This window comes from Malus sylvestris, chromosome 1 (assembly GCF_916048215.2).
Source record: "Malus sylvestris chromosome 1, drMalSylv7.2, whole genome shotgun sequence".
NCBI classification, from domain to species: Eukaryota; Viridiplantae; Streptophyta; class Magnoliopsida; order Rosales; family Rosaceae; genus Malus; species Malus sylvestris.
The window spans coordinates 5,385,377-5,400,636 of NC_062260.1; the positions used below are offsets into that span (position 1 = coordinate 5,385,377).

Sequence of the window (15,260 nt, forward strand, 5' to 3'; positions counted from 1 at the left end):
CGTGTAGGACGCCATTATGTTGGACAGAGGCAGGAGAAAGGCCGTTGATGGGACCAGAGATTGTGGATACCACCAACGCTAATATCCAACTAATTAAGGCGAATTTGAAAGCAGTACAAGATCGACAGAAAAGCATTGCAAACAAACGATCCAAGGATCGTGAGTTTACAGTGGGCGACTTTGTGTTCTTGAAATGGTCTCCTTGGAAGGGTGTTGTCCGTTTTGGTAAGCGAGGAAAGCTGAGTCCTCGATACGTCAGTCCCTATCAGATTATTAAGAGAATTGGTGCAGTTGCTTATAGGTTGGAGCTACCACCGAAGTTATCACTGATTCATAACGTTTTCCATGTTTCCATGCTTCGGAAATATGTACTAGATCCCTCTCATATCATCCGGATAGAGCCATTGGAAGTAAATCTGGATGCTAGCTATGTAGAAGAACCAGTGGCTATCCTTGACAGACATGATAAAGTGTTGCGAAACAAAGTTATTCCTTTGGTAAAGGTACTGTGGAGGAATCATGCAGTCGAAGAAGCTACTTGGGAAATAGAGGAATCAATGCGGAACCAATATCCCTCTCTTTTAATCCTAACCCTTGATCTAGATTCCTTATTCCTCATAAACTGCCAAGTGGCAATTTTTTAGCTCTTCTCTTCCCTTTTTTCCCATGCTTTCTCTCTCAGATTTCTCTCTTTCTCACGGGAAACCTCACGCACCCTAGAGCTCCGAGAGCTCTTGTTTTCTTCCCTTCGAAAATTAATCAAAACCAACAGTTAACCTCATATCTAGGATCCTAGGAGCTCGAGGAACACAACTATAACCCTGCATGCATTGGTAGAACACCTCTGTGTGTTCTACCATTGAAGCCGAGAGCTTCAAACATCTGAAACTCGAACTCATGCGAGGCTCACTACTCTATTTCTATTTTTGTTGAGTCTTTCTCAGTTCAAATGAAGGTTCTAATCAATGCATGTTTTATATTTCTATTTTCTAGAACCCGATGAGAAAAACCCGATGAGTTTCGAGATCCACCTCGCCATTCTCAACCACAATTGATACTCTAAGTGGTATAATTCTGTTCCCATCAATTCAACCATTTTCCCTCTTTATTTTGGTACTAGGTTAGGTGTTGAAATTCGAGTTTGCCGTCGACCGGAGCTATAACAGCTCCAGTGTTCTTCCCCGAGCACACCCCACAAACACCAGGCCATTAGGCCTTCTCTAATCACCACGGCCCTTAGTCCATTCTTGGACCAGCCCTATCCCTTTTTAGTTAATTGGCATGCGGGCTGTGCATGTGTGTGGGTTATGTGTGTGTTTTGGGCCATGCACATGTTGTGCGTGTGTGTGTGTTTTGGGCTATGCACATGTTGTGCGTGTGTGTGAGTGTGTGTGCAGTGATGTGTGTGTGTGTATGTATGCGCAGGTGTGTGTGTGTGTATGTGTGTGTGTGTGTGTGTGTGTGTGTGTGTGTGTGTGTGTGTGTGTGTACTGGTATGTGGGTGTGGTGTGGGTTTGGGCTCAAGCCTAAACCATCCTTTTTATTCCTAAACCTATCCAAAAACCAAAACCCTTTACCTAAACCGAGCCCAAACCATCCTTTTTATTCCTAAACCTATCCAAAAACCAAAACCCTTTGTCGAAACCCATTAGGCTTTAACCATTCAACCCAAGACCCATTTCCAATTCTTGAAATTCTACAGTTGGGTAGTTTAATAAATTGTACATTTTTGTGCTTAGGTGAAGTTGCTAGTGAGGAAATTCTTAATCCTTATCCGCACAACTCTACTGCTAAGGAGTATCTGTGAATGGACCCTTTCTAAAATTTGCATAATTTCATAGTTTAATTGCATAAATGAAATGCATGCCTTACGAGTTATTAACTGATTTTATGTTAAGCAGATTTATGAAATATGTTATTTATCGTCTCGTTTTTTGTGAGGAATTAATTGTTGGCCTATATTGAACTATATTGTAAAATATCGTATTTTTTATAAAAACCATGAACTGGTAGACTATCTAATGGATGACGATAAGATGCTAGAACATGTTTTAGAAACCCCTCTTTATAGTATAGATGATGGATGACTTTATACTATGAAGTGGTTATTTATGAGAGGCGTAACTATTTGTGTGTACCTAGTGGACACTATGCCGCCTGGGGCGAGGATCTGGTGTTGGCAGTTAGGCAGGGAGAAATAATCCCTAGTTACGGGCTGAGGGACACAGAGCAGGCATTGGGCCGAGTAATCTTTGGCTACGGGCGCAGAGACCACGGTGCTGGCATAGGGCCGGGAGATATATATTTATTCAGTGATCTTACTAGTAGTACATTACACTAAGAGACGATTTATGAGACGTTTGATATTTTATGTTCCACGATATGTCTCTTGAGATATTTTTGGCATGCTAGGATTTTCATTAAACTCATCACTTATTATGCTAGTAGTTTTCTTTATATAAACTATGGGGGTTAGTATCTTGATAATTGTTTTATTATTATTATATATATGAAATTGGTCCACTCACCTTTGTTTTGCGCCCCCATTTAGGTCTTAGAAATGAGGACTATGACACAACGTACGAGGCATTCCCCTACCAGTAGCAATCTATCACTCACTTGTGTGATATTCTGTAATGATCTTTCCTTTTGTGAATCTTGTTTTAGAATGTGTTCTGTGAACTTTAGATACTTCCTTAAACTTTGTTTATTTCTTCTAGATTCTAATGTTATTCATGAATATTTCTTCCTAATCATTACTCTTGTATTCAATAAATGGCTTTTGTCACCATTCGGTGTCGGCCAACACGTGCCTATCCGGGTATTTGGAGAATATCGAGGTCGGGATGTGTCATTAATTACCATCCTTGAATTCTTAAATTATTTTGAATGTATATTTGTTTTAAGAACTTTTATGCATGTGACCAATTTAAATTTATTTATAGGTACAACTAGTAGGAAAGTTAGTTATCTAGTAGATAGTGCAATCACACACACCGTTTTACGTGAACACATCTATTTCACTAACTTCATACCTAAGAATGCACCTCTGACAACCCTTTTAGGCCCATCCAACTTGATTGAAGGATAAGGTAAGGCATGTATAATGTTGTCCAATGGTACAATTTTAACCATTAATAAGGCACTTTATTCTCTACGTTTCGGAAGAACGTAGCTAAGTTTCAAAGATATTAGAGACAATAATTACCACGCTAAAACCTATGTAGAAAATGGAGTTGAATTTATGTGCATAACTTCCTACGAATATGGTCATAAGTGTATTCTACAGAAAATGGAGTGTATCCTGAGAGTCTGTATACTACGACCATACACCCTATAGAAAGCCACTAAGTGGCCCGCCTTACCTCTAGGACCGCGCATGAAATTACACTTTGGCATGATCGTTTGGGACATTCTAGACAAACAAGGATGGGTCGTATCCTCAAATCTTCACATGGGCATTTACTAACCCGAAGTTTAGGTTCGATTCAAGGAATTTCATGTCAAACCTGCTCCATGGGATAGCTTATTATTAAGCCTTCTCATGACAAGATTTGTTTGAATCCTCCTATTTTTCTACAAAGGATTCAAGGGGATATTTGTGAACCGATTTGCCCTCCCTGTGGACCATTTAGATATTTTATGGTTTTGGTTAACGCTTCCACACATTGGTCACACATGTGCTTGTTGTCCACAAGGAACGCTGTATTCTCCAAACTGTTGGCTCAGGTTATCAAGCTCAGGGCTCACCACCCTAATTATCCGATCAAATCTATTCGATTGAATAATGTTGGATAATTCACATCTAAAACTTTTGATGACTATTGCATGTCGATTGGGGTTAAATTTGAACATCTAATACCTCATGTTCATACCCAGAACAGCCTGGCAGAGACATTCATTAAGCATTTACAAATGATTGCTCGATCATTGATCATACGTACCAATCTCTCGATCGCTGCTTGGGGCCATGCAATATTGCACGTAGCCATGTTGGTCTGCCTGAAGGCTATTGCGACCCCACCATATAACCATTTAGTTGGTTACCAAATACGAACCCGACATATCGCATCTACGTGTTTTTTGTTGTGTGATCTATGTGTCGATTTCGTTGCCCTTACGTACAAAAATGGGGCCTCAGGGAATGATGGGAATCTATTTCGAATATGATTCTCCTTCAATCATTCGTTACTTAGAACCTTTGACAGATGATCTGTTTACTGCTCATTTTATGGATTGTCACTTCTATATGACGGTATTCCCGTCATTAAGAGGAGATAAGAACATTAACATTCATGATGAACGACGCGAATTATTATGGACAACTCCCACTTTGTCTCATTTAGATTCGCGCACCGCTCAGTCTGAAACTGAAGTGCAGCGTATATTAGATCTTCAGAGTATAGCTCAGAGCATACCAGATGCTTTCATCGATCTAGCGCGAGTGACAAGATCACATATTCCAGCTGCGAATGTGCCTGCAAAGATGGATGTACTAAATGTACGACAGACTTCTCTCCTAGAGGCCCAGGACGACACTTTAGCTAATCCACGTACATTAACGACTAGCCAATCTTGTGCCCTACACAAAAGCGTGGCAGACCTCTTGTTCAAAGGATTCACACCTCGAGAAGAGGAAACCCACGACACAGGCCCTTGAAGAGCCTACCGTGAATCTGATTGTCGCCTACTTATTCTATCCAACTTATGAGGAAATTCTATATTACAGAAGTGTCCTTGAAGAGACAAATCTACCTCCCGAGAATCGTGAGATTTCGGTCTATTATGCTAGCTTGGATGATGTTTGGCGTAGAAATAAGATGATCATGATGATGTTTGGTGTAGAAATAAGATGATCGTCGACGATGCAGTAACTATTAAGATCATGTTGAGTGATGACATTAAACCACGTATTGTTGATGAATGTCGACGTATAAACAATTGGTCAAACTAAAACAAGCAATCAAAGTCGAACTCAATTCGTTTACGAAACGTAAGGTGTTTGGACCTATAGCTCCTACTCCTCCACATGTGAAGCCCGTTGACTACAAGTGGGTTCACTAGTTCTGGATGTGATTACTTTTCGCTACCTTATTAGTTTGGTAGTTTCCAAAAAATTGAGTATACAACTGATGGACATAGTAACTGTATATCTCTATGGGGTTCTTAGTATGCAAATTTATATGAAAGTTCTCAAAGGACTTACATTGACTGGATCAAATATTTCTAAACCCCAAAGCATGCTCTCAATTCTGCTGAGGCGTTCACTCTACTGTTTGAAGCAATCCGAAAGAATATGGTATAATCGTCTGAGTGAGTATTTGACTAGTCAAGGGTATGTGACACAACAAACTATGCCCTTGTGTGTTCATTAAGAAGTCACAATCCGGTCTTCCAATTGTTGCAGTATATGTCGATGACATGAATCTCATCGGAATTCTTGAAGAGCTCCAGAGAATTGTCGCGCACTGAAGTCAGAATTTGAGATAAAAGATCTAAGAAAGACTCAATATTGTCTCGGTCTCGAGATAGAGCACCGTTTGGATGGAATCCTAGTACATCAATCAAATACACCCAGAAGGTGTTGCATTTCTTTAACGAGGATAAAGCGAAGCCTTCAAGTACTCCTCTAGTCTTTCGATCGCTAGATACAAAACGAAATCCCTTTCGTCCAAATGAGGATGATGAAGAGATTTTGGAGCCTGAAGTTCCTTATCTAAGTGTGATAGGTGTTTTATTGTACTTAGCTCAATGCACTAGACCCGACATCTCCTTCGTTGTTAATCTTTTGGCAAGATATAGTAATGCACCACATGCAGATGCTGGACTGGTGTTAAAGACATCTTCTGTTATCTTAAAGGTACTACGGATCTGGGCTTGTTCTATCCCTACAGATCCTCAAGTGATGTCGCAACCCCCTTATCTCGAGTCGATTCTTGCCTTGTTGGTTATGCCAACACATGATACTTATCTGATTCGCACAAGGCGTCCTGTCAAACTGGTTATGTCTTTACCGTTAGAGGCACCGCAATCTCTTAGAGGTCAACTAAACAGACCTTAGTTGCCACTTCGTCTAACCATGCTAAAATTCTCGCCCTGCATGAAGCAACTTGGGAATGCTTCTGGTTGAGAGTAGTTGTAGGCCATATTCGAAGCTCCTACGATCTTTACCCCGTCATTGATGTCTCGACGACGATCTATAAAGGATCAATGTTTCACGTTTTCGTCATGTGAAAAAAAAAACAAAAAAGAATAAAAAAAGAAAGGAAAATAATACTTTTTATTTTGTGATATTACAATTAAGGCTACTGGAGTAATGCGAAGTCGTTAACATTGAGACCCTGTGAATCAAACCTAATACATTTAAATTTTTTTATATACTAAAATGTGGAGTAGTAAATTAATTGCAAACTTGTCATTCACAATATAAAAATTTAAGATCTTTAACTCACAAGTGAAAGTAATACTAAAAAACCATGATACTACGTGGCAACGCATCTACTTATAAGTGTATGAAAATATGACTAGGATTTACAGTGCTAATTGACAGTATGCCAAAAAAGAAGTTAACAGTAGACTGTAAACACGAAAATCTTGTAACAAATAAAACAAGAACACGTACAAACTAATAATTGTATTAATGAGTTTAGGGTTACAATCTCTTAACAAATTGAATCCTCTAATTCGATCTCCGAAATGTAAAGTGTGGAGTGTTGTTGACCCAATGGTCGTGTTAACTTGATCTCGAATGAACGAACGCCTCAAGGTTTTGGCTTGCAGCGATGGAAGAATTGATCGTGTAGTGGTGCTTGACTAGTTATTTTCCACCAAATGTTGACATGTGTCCTCAATGACTCATCCGCCCTTGCATGCCACGTAAACCCTCGCATGCCGAAATTTATTGCGTTAGTGAACATTTATTTTCATCGAAATTTGCATGTCTACATAGACATAACCAGTTAAAATTATTTAATTAATATTGCAATATATTCATTTGATTATCTGATAATACACATCAAGAGCTTAAACAACCCCCAACCCCTGGACGCAAGCCCCTCCTCACTACACTCAAAATGCTCTAATAGTACACAGCAAATTACAATGCCAGCCTGAGTTATTCCGGCATATGATACAACGGCAGCTTCCCATAACTTACAAACAAATTATAATGCCGGCCTCTGTTATGCTGAAACTCAAAAGCTACCTCGTCAAGTAAAAAGAAGCAGTTCGTCTCAGCACTCCACAAGCCACCTTTCATCACCAGTAACCAAAATCAGTGACCCACACCACGAAATGATGTTTCCATTCACCAAGGCTTGCGAAAGGCAAGAGGCCGCAAAACACTGGAAGAAGCAGAAACAAAATAGCAAAGAACACCACTTGCCGGATACAGTATGGCAACCTTGTTTTTCTTTTTGCTCCTTGGGAAACATCAACTGATCCATACAGGATAAGGTACAAGGTCGATGTAAAGACATTACATAAGAAGTGCAAAGCGCAAAAAATCTCCCACCACATAACCCAAATATTACCGTTCCCTCCCAATGTGTCTATGCAGAACTTGCCCGCAGTACCACACAAAAGTCCCAACAGCAAGACTATGTAAGTTACTGGCATTATCCGTTTTGCAGTTGCTGAGCAATGGAGGAAAACGAAAGTAATTGCAACAATCGTTAAGAGACCAATTAGCGCTCGAGATACAACTTGAACCTTACACCATAGAACATTAAACCATGAATTGAAAGATGTCATTGGATCCCAGGCTTCCCATCTCAACCAAGACTTCGACCCCTGAGACAAAAAAGAATCACCAAGATTTCCCAGACAACTTAAATCAATGTTAGTGCATGAAGTGGAGAAACATCATATTTCACGCATATGATTTTTCTTCCAGTAGAATAACTACAATTTCCAAAAGGTTTGGGATTGGTTTTTAAAGTTGGCCACGACGTTCAGTTTTTATAAACTTACAACGCTAAGTTTTAGAATTTCATGAATTTAACCTTCGGTCAGATTGATCATTACTTCTGCTGTTTAAGTTGATGTTGTGGGAAGCTAGTGTCTATCATCTTACGAGAATAGAGTATGGTATAGATCAACCGGACGAGGTATGCATAATAGTATTTGCCTCAAGGAGGAATCCTAGAATTCCATTTGTTTTCTGGGTTTGGAAAAGTGCGGATTTTCAAGAATAACCATACAAGAACAATTTTATTAATATCTTAAATCCTATTAGTTTTGACCTATCTCTGTGCTTTTAAATTTTTTATTAACTTTCTTCCCAACGTTAGCATAAAAAATGAATTTCGTAATTGCTACATCACCAATTAAGCAAGACTTAACTTAATCATCATGAAAGCTTTTAGTTAATGTAATCTTAAAACTTCAGGGTGTCAAATGCTAACATTAAAACCTTGTGGTCCATCTTGAAAAAAATGTAGTTTATCCTAAAAACCTATACAACAGAATGCAATAATAATCAAACTCAACTAACCAAATTCTTAAATTCTAAAGATTTAAAAAGTTACATAGCTGAACCCTGAAATTATAGGTTTAAAAGAATAAAACCAAATGAAGTGAACCTAATTTCTTAGCTTGAATCTAAGCCCAAATAAATAAAAAATTTATTTTAGTACTGGTCATCGGATAGTCTTCCCTCTATAGTAAAATCAAATCCTAAATATTTTCATATGAGATTTTCTCACCTGCAATCGATTGATGATGTAACTCTATGAACAATCCAAAGATCCAAAAATCTGAAGCCAATGAATAGTTCTGGCTGTTTTTGAAGATCTTTCTATGAACGCGACCAAGAAAGAGGTTGTTGCTGATTTTTCATATATACAGCTTAGTATGAGAGATTTATTTTTCCTACATAATGTGTCTTGGTATTTTTCCTACATCAATGCATACACAAAAAGAGTGTAGTGGAGATGAGAATGCTTCGTTGGATGTGTGGGCACACAAGAATTGACAAAACTAGGAATGAGAATATCTGAGGTAAATTACGAGTAGCCGAAATTGAAGACAAGATTATAGAGAATCGGTTAAGGTGGTTTGGACATGTGAAACGAAGACCTACAGACACTCCGGTTAGACGATGTGATTACAAGATAGGGGCTCAAGGCCAAAGGGATAAGGGAAGACCTAGGAAGACTTGGAAAGGAACTCTAAGGAAAAACTTGGACTACTTAGATCTAACAAAAGAAATGGCACAAAACCGAGCACAATGGCATTCTAGGATTCATATAGCCGACCCCACTTAGTGGTATAAGGCTTTGTTGTTGTTTTGAACTGTGTCTTGGTATTCTCTCGCATTGTAAACAATTTGCAACATCTTGTCAACAGGATTATGTGTACTTGTGTAGGAAAGCCAAGTCATAGCAGTACCGACAAATAAATGAACCTTGTACCAAATCAGATAAAGCCACAGAGAAAAAGGGAAATACCTTTTTTGAAGGAGATGTACAGGATGCAGTTCCTTCTGTAAGTCTTTCATATGAATAGACATAAACACCATACATCAGGAATCCAGCCATGACAAGCAAACCAAAAACTAGACAGTCGTTACACCTTCGGAGCAGCTCAGCATGTCTGGTGTCTTCTAATTGACTCTTAAACTTTTCAGCTTTAAACGATTGCTTTGATATGCCCATTGCAAATTTTGATCTTTCTAGTTGATTAGAATCATAGTGGAGATCCAGCTGTGTCTCTTTCATCTTCAGTCTTTGCATTGTAAGATTAAGCTCCAATGTTTTGAGGTCATTTGCACGGGCTTGCTCCATGACAGATTTCCCAATAGTTTTAAGAATAGACTGGTTGGTTCCAGATTCAGATGTCCTTGGGAAAACACAAGCCAACTGGTTTGTTTGCCCATGCAAAGAGAGCTCCAGATTAAGAGAATTTGTTAACATATTCTGCTGTACTTCGTCTCTATAATTTAAACGACCCAGGGTTGCATTAGTGTGGGGAATCTCTTCTGAGTGACAATCTTCTATAACAGAACTGCTTTCTCTTCTTAAACAATCATCATGCTCGTCATGAGGCACACGTAGATTTGACCTGTCCATGTTTTGGTGGCTTGAGATATATCCCCTGTTTTCTGTAGATGATTCCTTGATCAATTTTAGAGTCCTCAAGGTGCTTCCAAATGATTCTTCAAAGTTCCTGATAAAACAATCATATGTGTTCCCAAAATCCTGTTGGCACATAGGCATTCAAGGAAGATAAATATCACTTTAGCATCTAGGACCTGTGGGGCGTTGATTATGAACTACAAGAAGGAACTTCTAAAACCACTTTCAATGGATGAATCAGCAGTTAGGTCTGGCTTACATTGGCTAAAGATTCTCTGACAGCTGAAGCACATATCTGCATTACAGAAGATAGATTATATTAGAAAGAAAAAAAACACTATTATGAAGGATAGCGAAAGGAAAAGCTCAACCCCACCATTACAGACAGACTTCACTTTTTGTGTGACAACAATTCCATCAATTGAAGCAAAATGCCTCATACCACAAGCCAAAATGTCACTAGAAGTGTGACTTTTGCCATATGAACATGCAGTTTTCATTAGTAGTAAACAAGTAATAGTCAATTACATGTCCAATGGACTAACTAACTATAAATAGTGAAGTTTGAAAATGAAAGAAATTAAATACAAACAGATAACCGATGGTGTAAGGTAAAGCTTATTGTTGACGTAGGCCATCTAGGATGGAACGAAGAATACCTTAGCAAGATGATCAGATGACATCCCTCCACCTAGCTCACCATTCCTTTCCAGAATCTGGAATAAGAAAGCATCGGACCCAAATTGTCAATGTTTAATAGTTACTGAGAACAAAAAGTGGAAATGAAGCATAGAAGTTATCTCTGAAAGAACCACAATTAGCCAGATAGGAATCACCATGTGAAAGTAATAGCCGGAGAAGAATGACCACATGAAACTAACACCGGAAAAACCCAGGAGCCAAGACTAAAGAAAAGAAATTAAAGATGAAGACCAAATGAATTTTCAAAAACACGAAAAATACAATAATACCATGTGAATAAAATACTGTTTCCATCACAAAGTAATAAAACTAGAACATGTAAAACAAACACCAAGCACCTTCAACTGACATAGGATTTCTACGTTTAGCATGGACCACATCTGTAATTACATCCTCACAAATCCATTTCACTGAAGCTTTACAGGACCACAACATGATATCCACATTCACACGCAGGAGCATATTACTTAAGAAATAGAAGATAAAGATACTATACTCATAATCTATAATTCGCAAACACCAAATCACGTTTAAACCAGAAAAGGAATCGCTACATAAAGAAATACCAACAAGCCGCAACCCCAGGCTAATCCAAATATGTTCCATATTTCCTTAAAGAGCGACAATTAACAATATTTTGTACATATAAATCCCCACCAGCCAATACCTATTTAACCACCACCATCAATCCTTGTAAAGAAGCTCATTACTATTAAACATGAAATCAAAAGACACAAACTTTATATCAATACAACATTGTGAACTACAAAAATAACGCAGCGTTGGCCACCAAATCCAAATCATCCACGGTTCAATTTCAGAAACTAGCGACAGAATTCTTTGAATTAAACCATAAACCCAGCTCACAGTTACCTAGCTACGCAAACTTCAACTGCATTAAGCCCATTCCAGAGTCCAATAACAAAAAAATAAACTTCGTGAGAGTTGAAGAAGCCGAATTACAAACAACTAATGCTTAAATGTCACAACTTTTCCACAAGCACCACAAACGAATGTCAAAATTCAACTAAAGATATGAAATTTACACATGAACATCAATTAATTATTAGAAACCCACAATTTCGCAAATCAAACACAGAACAAATACCCACCAAACAACCAAAATAGAAAAAATGGGACCTGGGCAACAAAAGCTGCAATTGACATCCCCAGCCGAAACGCAATCTCGTCTGCATTAGGGTTTCTTCGAGACGCCGTGGAAACCACCTTAGGGGTTCGGCGCTTGCCCGCCACGCGTGTTCCTCTGACAGACGAACCCGAAGATGTTGAAGCAGAAGAAGAGGATGACGCTGCAAAAGGGTCTCTTAATACCCTCTTCTTCGCCTTCATTTTGTTCCTGCCGATGGGTTTTTCTGGGCTTGCATCACCCGGCAAAGGGTTTGGGACCGCCGGATTTGAAGGGTTGGGGTTGGCATCAACGGTGGTGGTGGTGGTGGTGTTTTCATGGTCTGCGGCGTCGGGTTGATCGGCGGGAACGGAAGGAGTGGAGCCCAGGGGATGTAGAGAAGGTGAAGGAGAAAAAGGGGCATCCATGGAACGCAAGGAACGGTGGGAAAGGGAGCAAATTTTCCTTCATAAATATTTGAAAAGTAGTCAAGTCTTCTCGATACGGTTTTGGTTTGGGAAATTTTATTTAAATAGATGTAATTTATTTCTACACCTATTTGACTTTTTTTTTTTTGAACAAATCGATATTATCTACGCTAAGGGGAGGAGGTGTCATCTTTTGCGAGAGTTAAACCTAAGACCTCTCAAAGACCTCTCACTAATCAGTGAGGAGGAATGGAGTTGAACCTAAGACCGCTGCACTACCCCACCAAAACTGAGCTACCATTTGATTGAGCTCATCACAAAATGTTTTGGGCAACAAGAACGTCTGCATTGTATACAATGTAATTGCTTGAGCAACTGATTTTATCAAAATTTCTTTACCCACACTACTCAACAATAATCCCCGCCATCCATTCAACTTCTTCCAAAGCCGATCCTTAATATAGGCAAAGGTTGCTTTCTTGGACCGACCCACCAGTACAGGAAGACCAAGATACCGTTCATGAAAATCCACTCTTTCCATTCCAAGACAATCAGCAAGCAACTGCGCATCAAACACCGTGAGGTTGCTACTAAAAGCCACACTACTTTTTGTAAGATTCACAGCCTACTCAGACGCTTGTTCATAATATCGTAACAATCCTTTTACCTGTAAGCATTCCTGAAGCGTACTCCTAAGAAAGATGAAGTTGTCATCCGCAAACAGAAGATGGTGAAACACTAGGGGCCTCCTTACAAATCTTAACTCCTTGAATGCGCCCTTGTGCTTCCCAAGAATCAAGCAACGCCGACAAACCCTCTGCACATAACACAAATAAAAATGAAGATAACGGGTCACCCTGCCGTATACCGCGTTTTGGTTTAACAAACCCCACAGGTTCCCCATTGAGCTTAAAGGAATAGGAAACTGTAGTAATACACATCATAATCCAGTTAATCCATTTAACTTTTAGCTAAACTATTAATATCTCTTTAAACCTAAATTTATTACCTATTATACCCTCATTAACCCAATTCAATATGTAGATTTTTCTTTATACCCATTTGATTTTTTAACTTTATCTTTACGCCGTTTGAAAATGGACACTGAAAATTGGGGTGTGAATTCTGTGACGACCCGTCCCTAATTTTCATATGTAATTTCTCCCCGAGTATGTAATTTAACGATTATGCCCTTATTGGCAAGTGACGTGGACTTATCCCTATTGCTTTCCATTTTAGTTCTCGCAATCGTATTTAAATTGTACACACTAGTACGAGTAGACGTAGATTTTAAAGTGTAAAAATATCTACTTCGGATAGATTTCGATTTCCTTTTATTGTAGGAAATCTAACCTATCCATTGGATCCCCTTTTTATCCTACCCATGCACCCTCCATTATTTCACTCCCTCACCTATCCCATCTCTTCTTTATTTTCTGTCCCCCCCCCAATCAGAAAAGCATTTCTCTCCCTATCTTCTCCCTCTCCCTCGCCGCACTTCTTTTTCTTCTTGCTCTCTGCAACCTTCACAAAAACACACCAAAACACTCAAATGTGAAAAACAAATTACACCATTGTGATCATCTCAGTCCCACGATCACAACCATGTCCTTGAAATCTGGTGTGGACGAGTTTTGACTCACCAACTCGGAAGTTCGACTCGGCGAGTTCGACTCGACAGTTCGACATATCGATTTTCAAGCCATTCATGGCTTAGGTAAGCCTTGAGAAACCCTTAGAACCTTCATTTCACTTCTATGGGTTGTTATTGATCTTTTGTTTGTGTTTTGAACGTATGGTTTCACCCAAAAAACTCGAGAAGAAGGAGGACCTGCGTTTTTTCATTCAAGAACCGTGGTCACTTTCAAACCATTTTTCTGGTCAACCTCGACCACAATTGGACTCCTACTAGTTACAAACTTATTCTCTACATTCCTAACTTCATAATGGCTTTTGAATCACTGAGTTTGGTTAAGTAACGACTTAGAAATCAACTCTGGAAGTTAGGAAGAAAATTTCAGTTTTCTGGAAAATTTCAGCCGTGGTCATTTGGCCACTTTCAGGCTAAATTTCCGATTAACACGGGCTATATTCAAACTTTCTGTGAAGTGGGATCGGTACACCACATTCCTAGCTTTAATTTGGCTTTTGTACAGTGTACTCGCGGGCGCATGGGTTTTCTGGCAGCCCCTTTGGGCGACGCATGTGGGCACGTCCGGCCTCCGGTCAGCGTGTGGTTGACACGTGTGTGTTCGTGTCGTCAAGTAGATCGATTTCATATATTTAAACCCTAGGTTTGAGCAAACTATGGGGGTTTTATTTAGGTTTCCGTTATGTGCTTTAATTAATGTTATTTTAGTTATTTCACATATAGGGGAAACTTATCCCGAGATTTACGAGGCCAAGCTAGGCTCGAGGGCTACGACTTAGCGACGTACTTATGAGTGGGCAGTTGTTTTATACCTATCCATATTTATAGTTTCCATAAATGCGTATTTACTTCACTTTTATGCCTATATTGCCTAGTATCATTATTGTGACATAAATTGTGATAAATGTTGCTATATGGTTGTGATATTACTGTCATGGCATTCATACATATTTGTATATGCTCATCTTGCTGCACCCGGTGTTAGTACTCGCCCTAGGGCCAGGGCCAATCCTTCACGTGTTTGTTCACATCCACACCATTCGCACACCTTGGATCCAAGTTAGGTGCCAGTCCTGTCGCGTAGATTGCACTAGGCAATCCAACTTGTATGTGATGTGCTTCTGCGCCAGTATTCACGTCATCGTAGTACTAGAGCATATTGATTACACCTAGTCCTGTTCATGTCAGAAATCATCTGTTCGAACTTGTGTGTCAGCTTAGATGCATGAGCACTTAGCTATATTTGATTATCACATGATTATTACTGTGGCATTCAA

The 15,260-nt window shown here is 39.2% G+C and overlaps 1 protein-coding gene across 2 annotated transcripts; it reads right to left on the reverse strand.

Annotated features, from left to right (window-relative positions):
• Positions 1-6,965: 6,965 nt before the first annotated feature.
• On the reverse strand, positions 6,966-12,411 carry LOC126625543 (protein CPR-5). 2 transcript variants are annotated; one of them, XM_050294609.1, is made up of 5 exons: positions 11,919-12,411; positions 10,736-10,792; positions 10,336-10,371; positions 9,450-10,199; positions 6,966-7,791 (listed from the first exon to the last, which is right to left on the reverse strand). In XM_050294609.1, exons 1-5 carry the CDS (start codon positions 12,330-12,332, stop codon positions 7,258-7,260), a joined length of 1,791 nt encoding a protein of 596 aa, XP_050150566.1. In that variant the 5' UTR covers positions 12,333-12,411; the 3' UTR covers positions 6,966-7,257. The 2 variants fall into 2 exon arrangements, with proteins under 2 accessions (XP_050150566.1, XP_050150569.1); XM_050294612.1 differs by having other exon boundaries at positions 11,891-12,106.
• Between the last annotated feature and the right edge of the window lie 2,849 nt (positions 12,412-15,260).

Excerpts from the sequence above, each read along its gene's own strand:
- LOC126625543 (XM_050294609.1), bottom strand. The coding sequence starts at position 12,332 with ATGGATGCCCCTTTTTCTCCTTCACCTTCTCTACATCCCCTGGGCTCC. Across the intron at positions 10,372-10,735 it reads CATCTGATCATCTTGCTAAG|ATATGTGCTTCAGCTGTCAG; the intron begins GTATTCTTCGTT and ends TCTGTAATGCAG. Across the intron at positions 7,792-9,449 it reads GTACATCTCCTTCAAAAAAG|GGGTCGAAGTCTTGGTTGAG; the intron begins GTATTTCCCTTT and ends TTTTTGTCTCAG.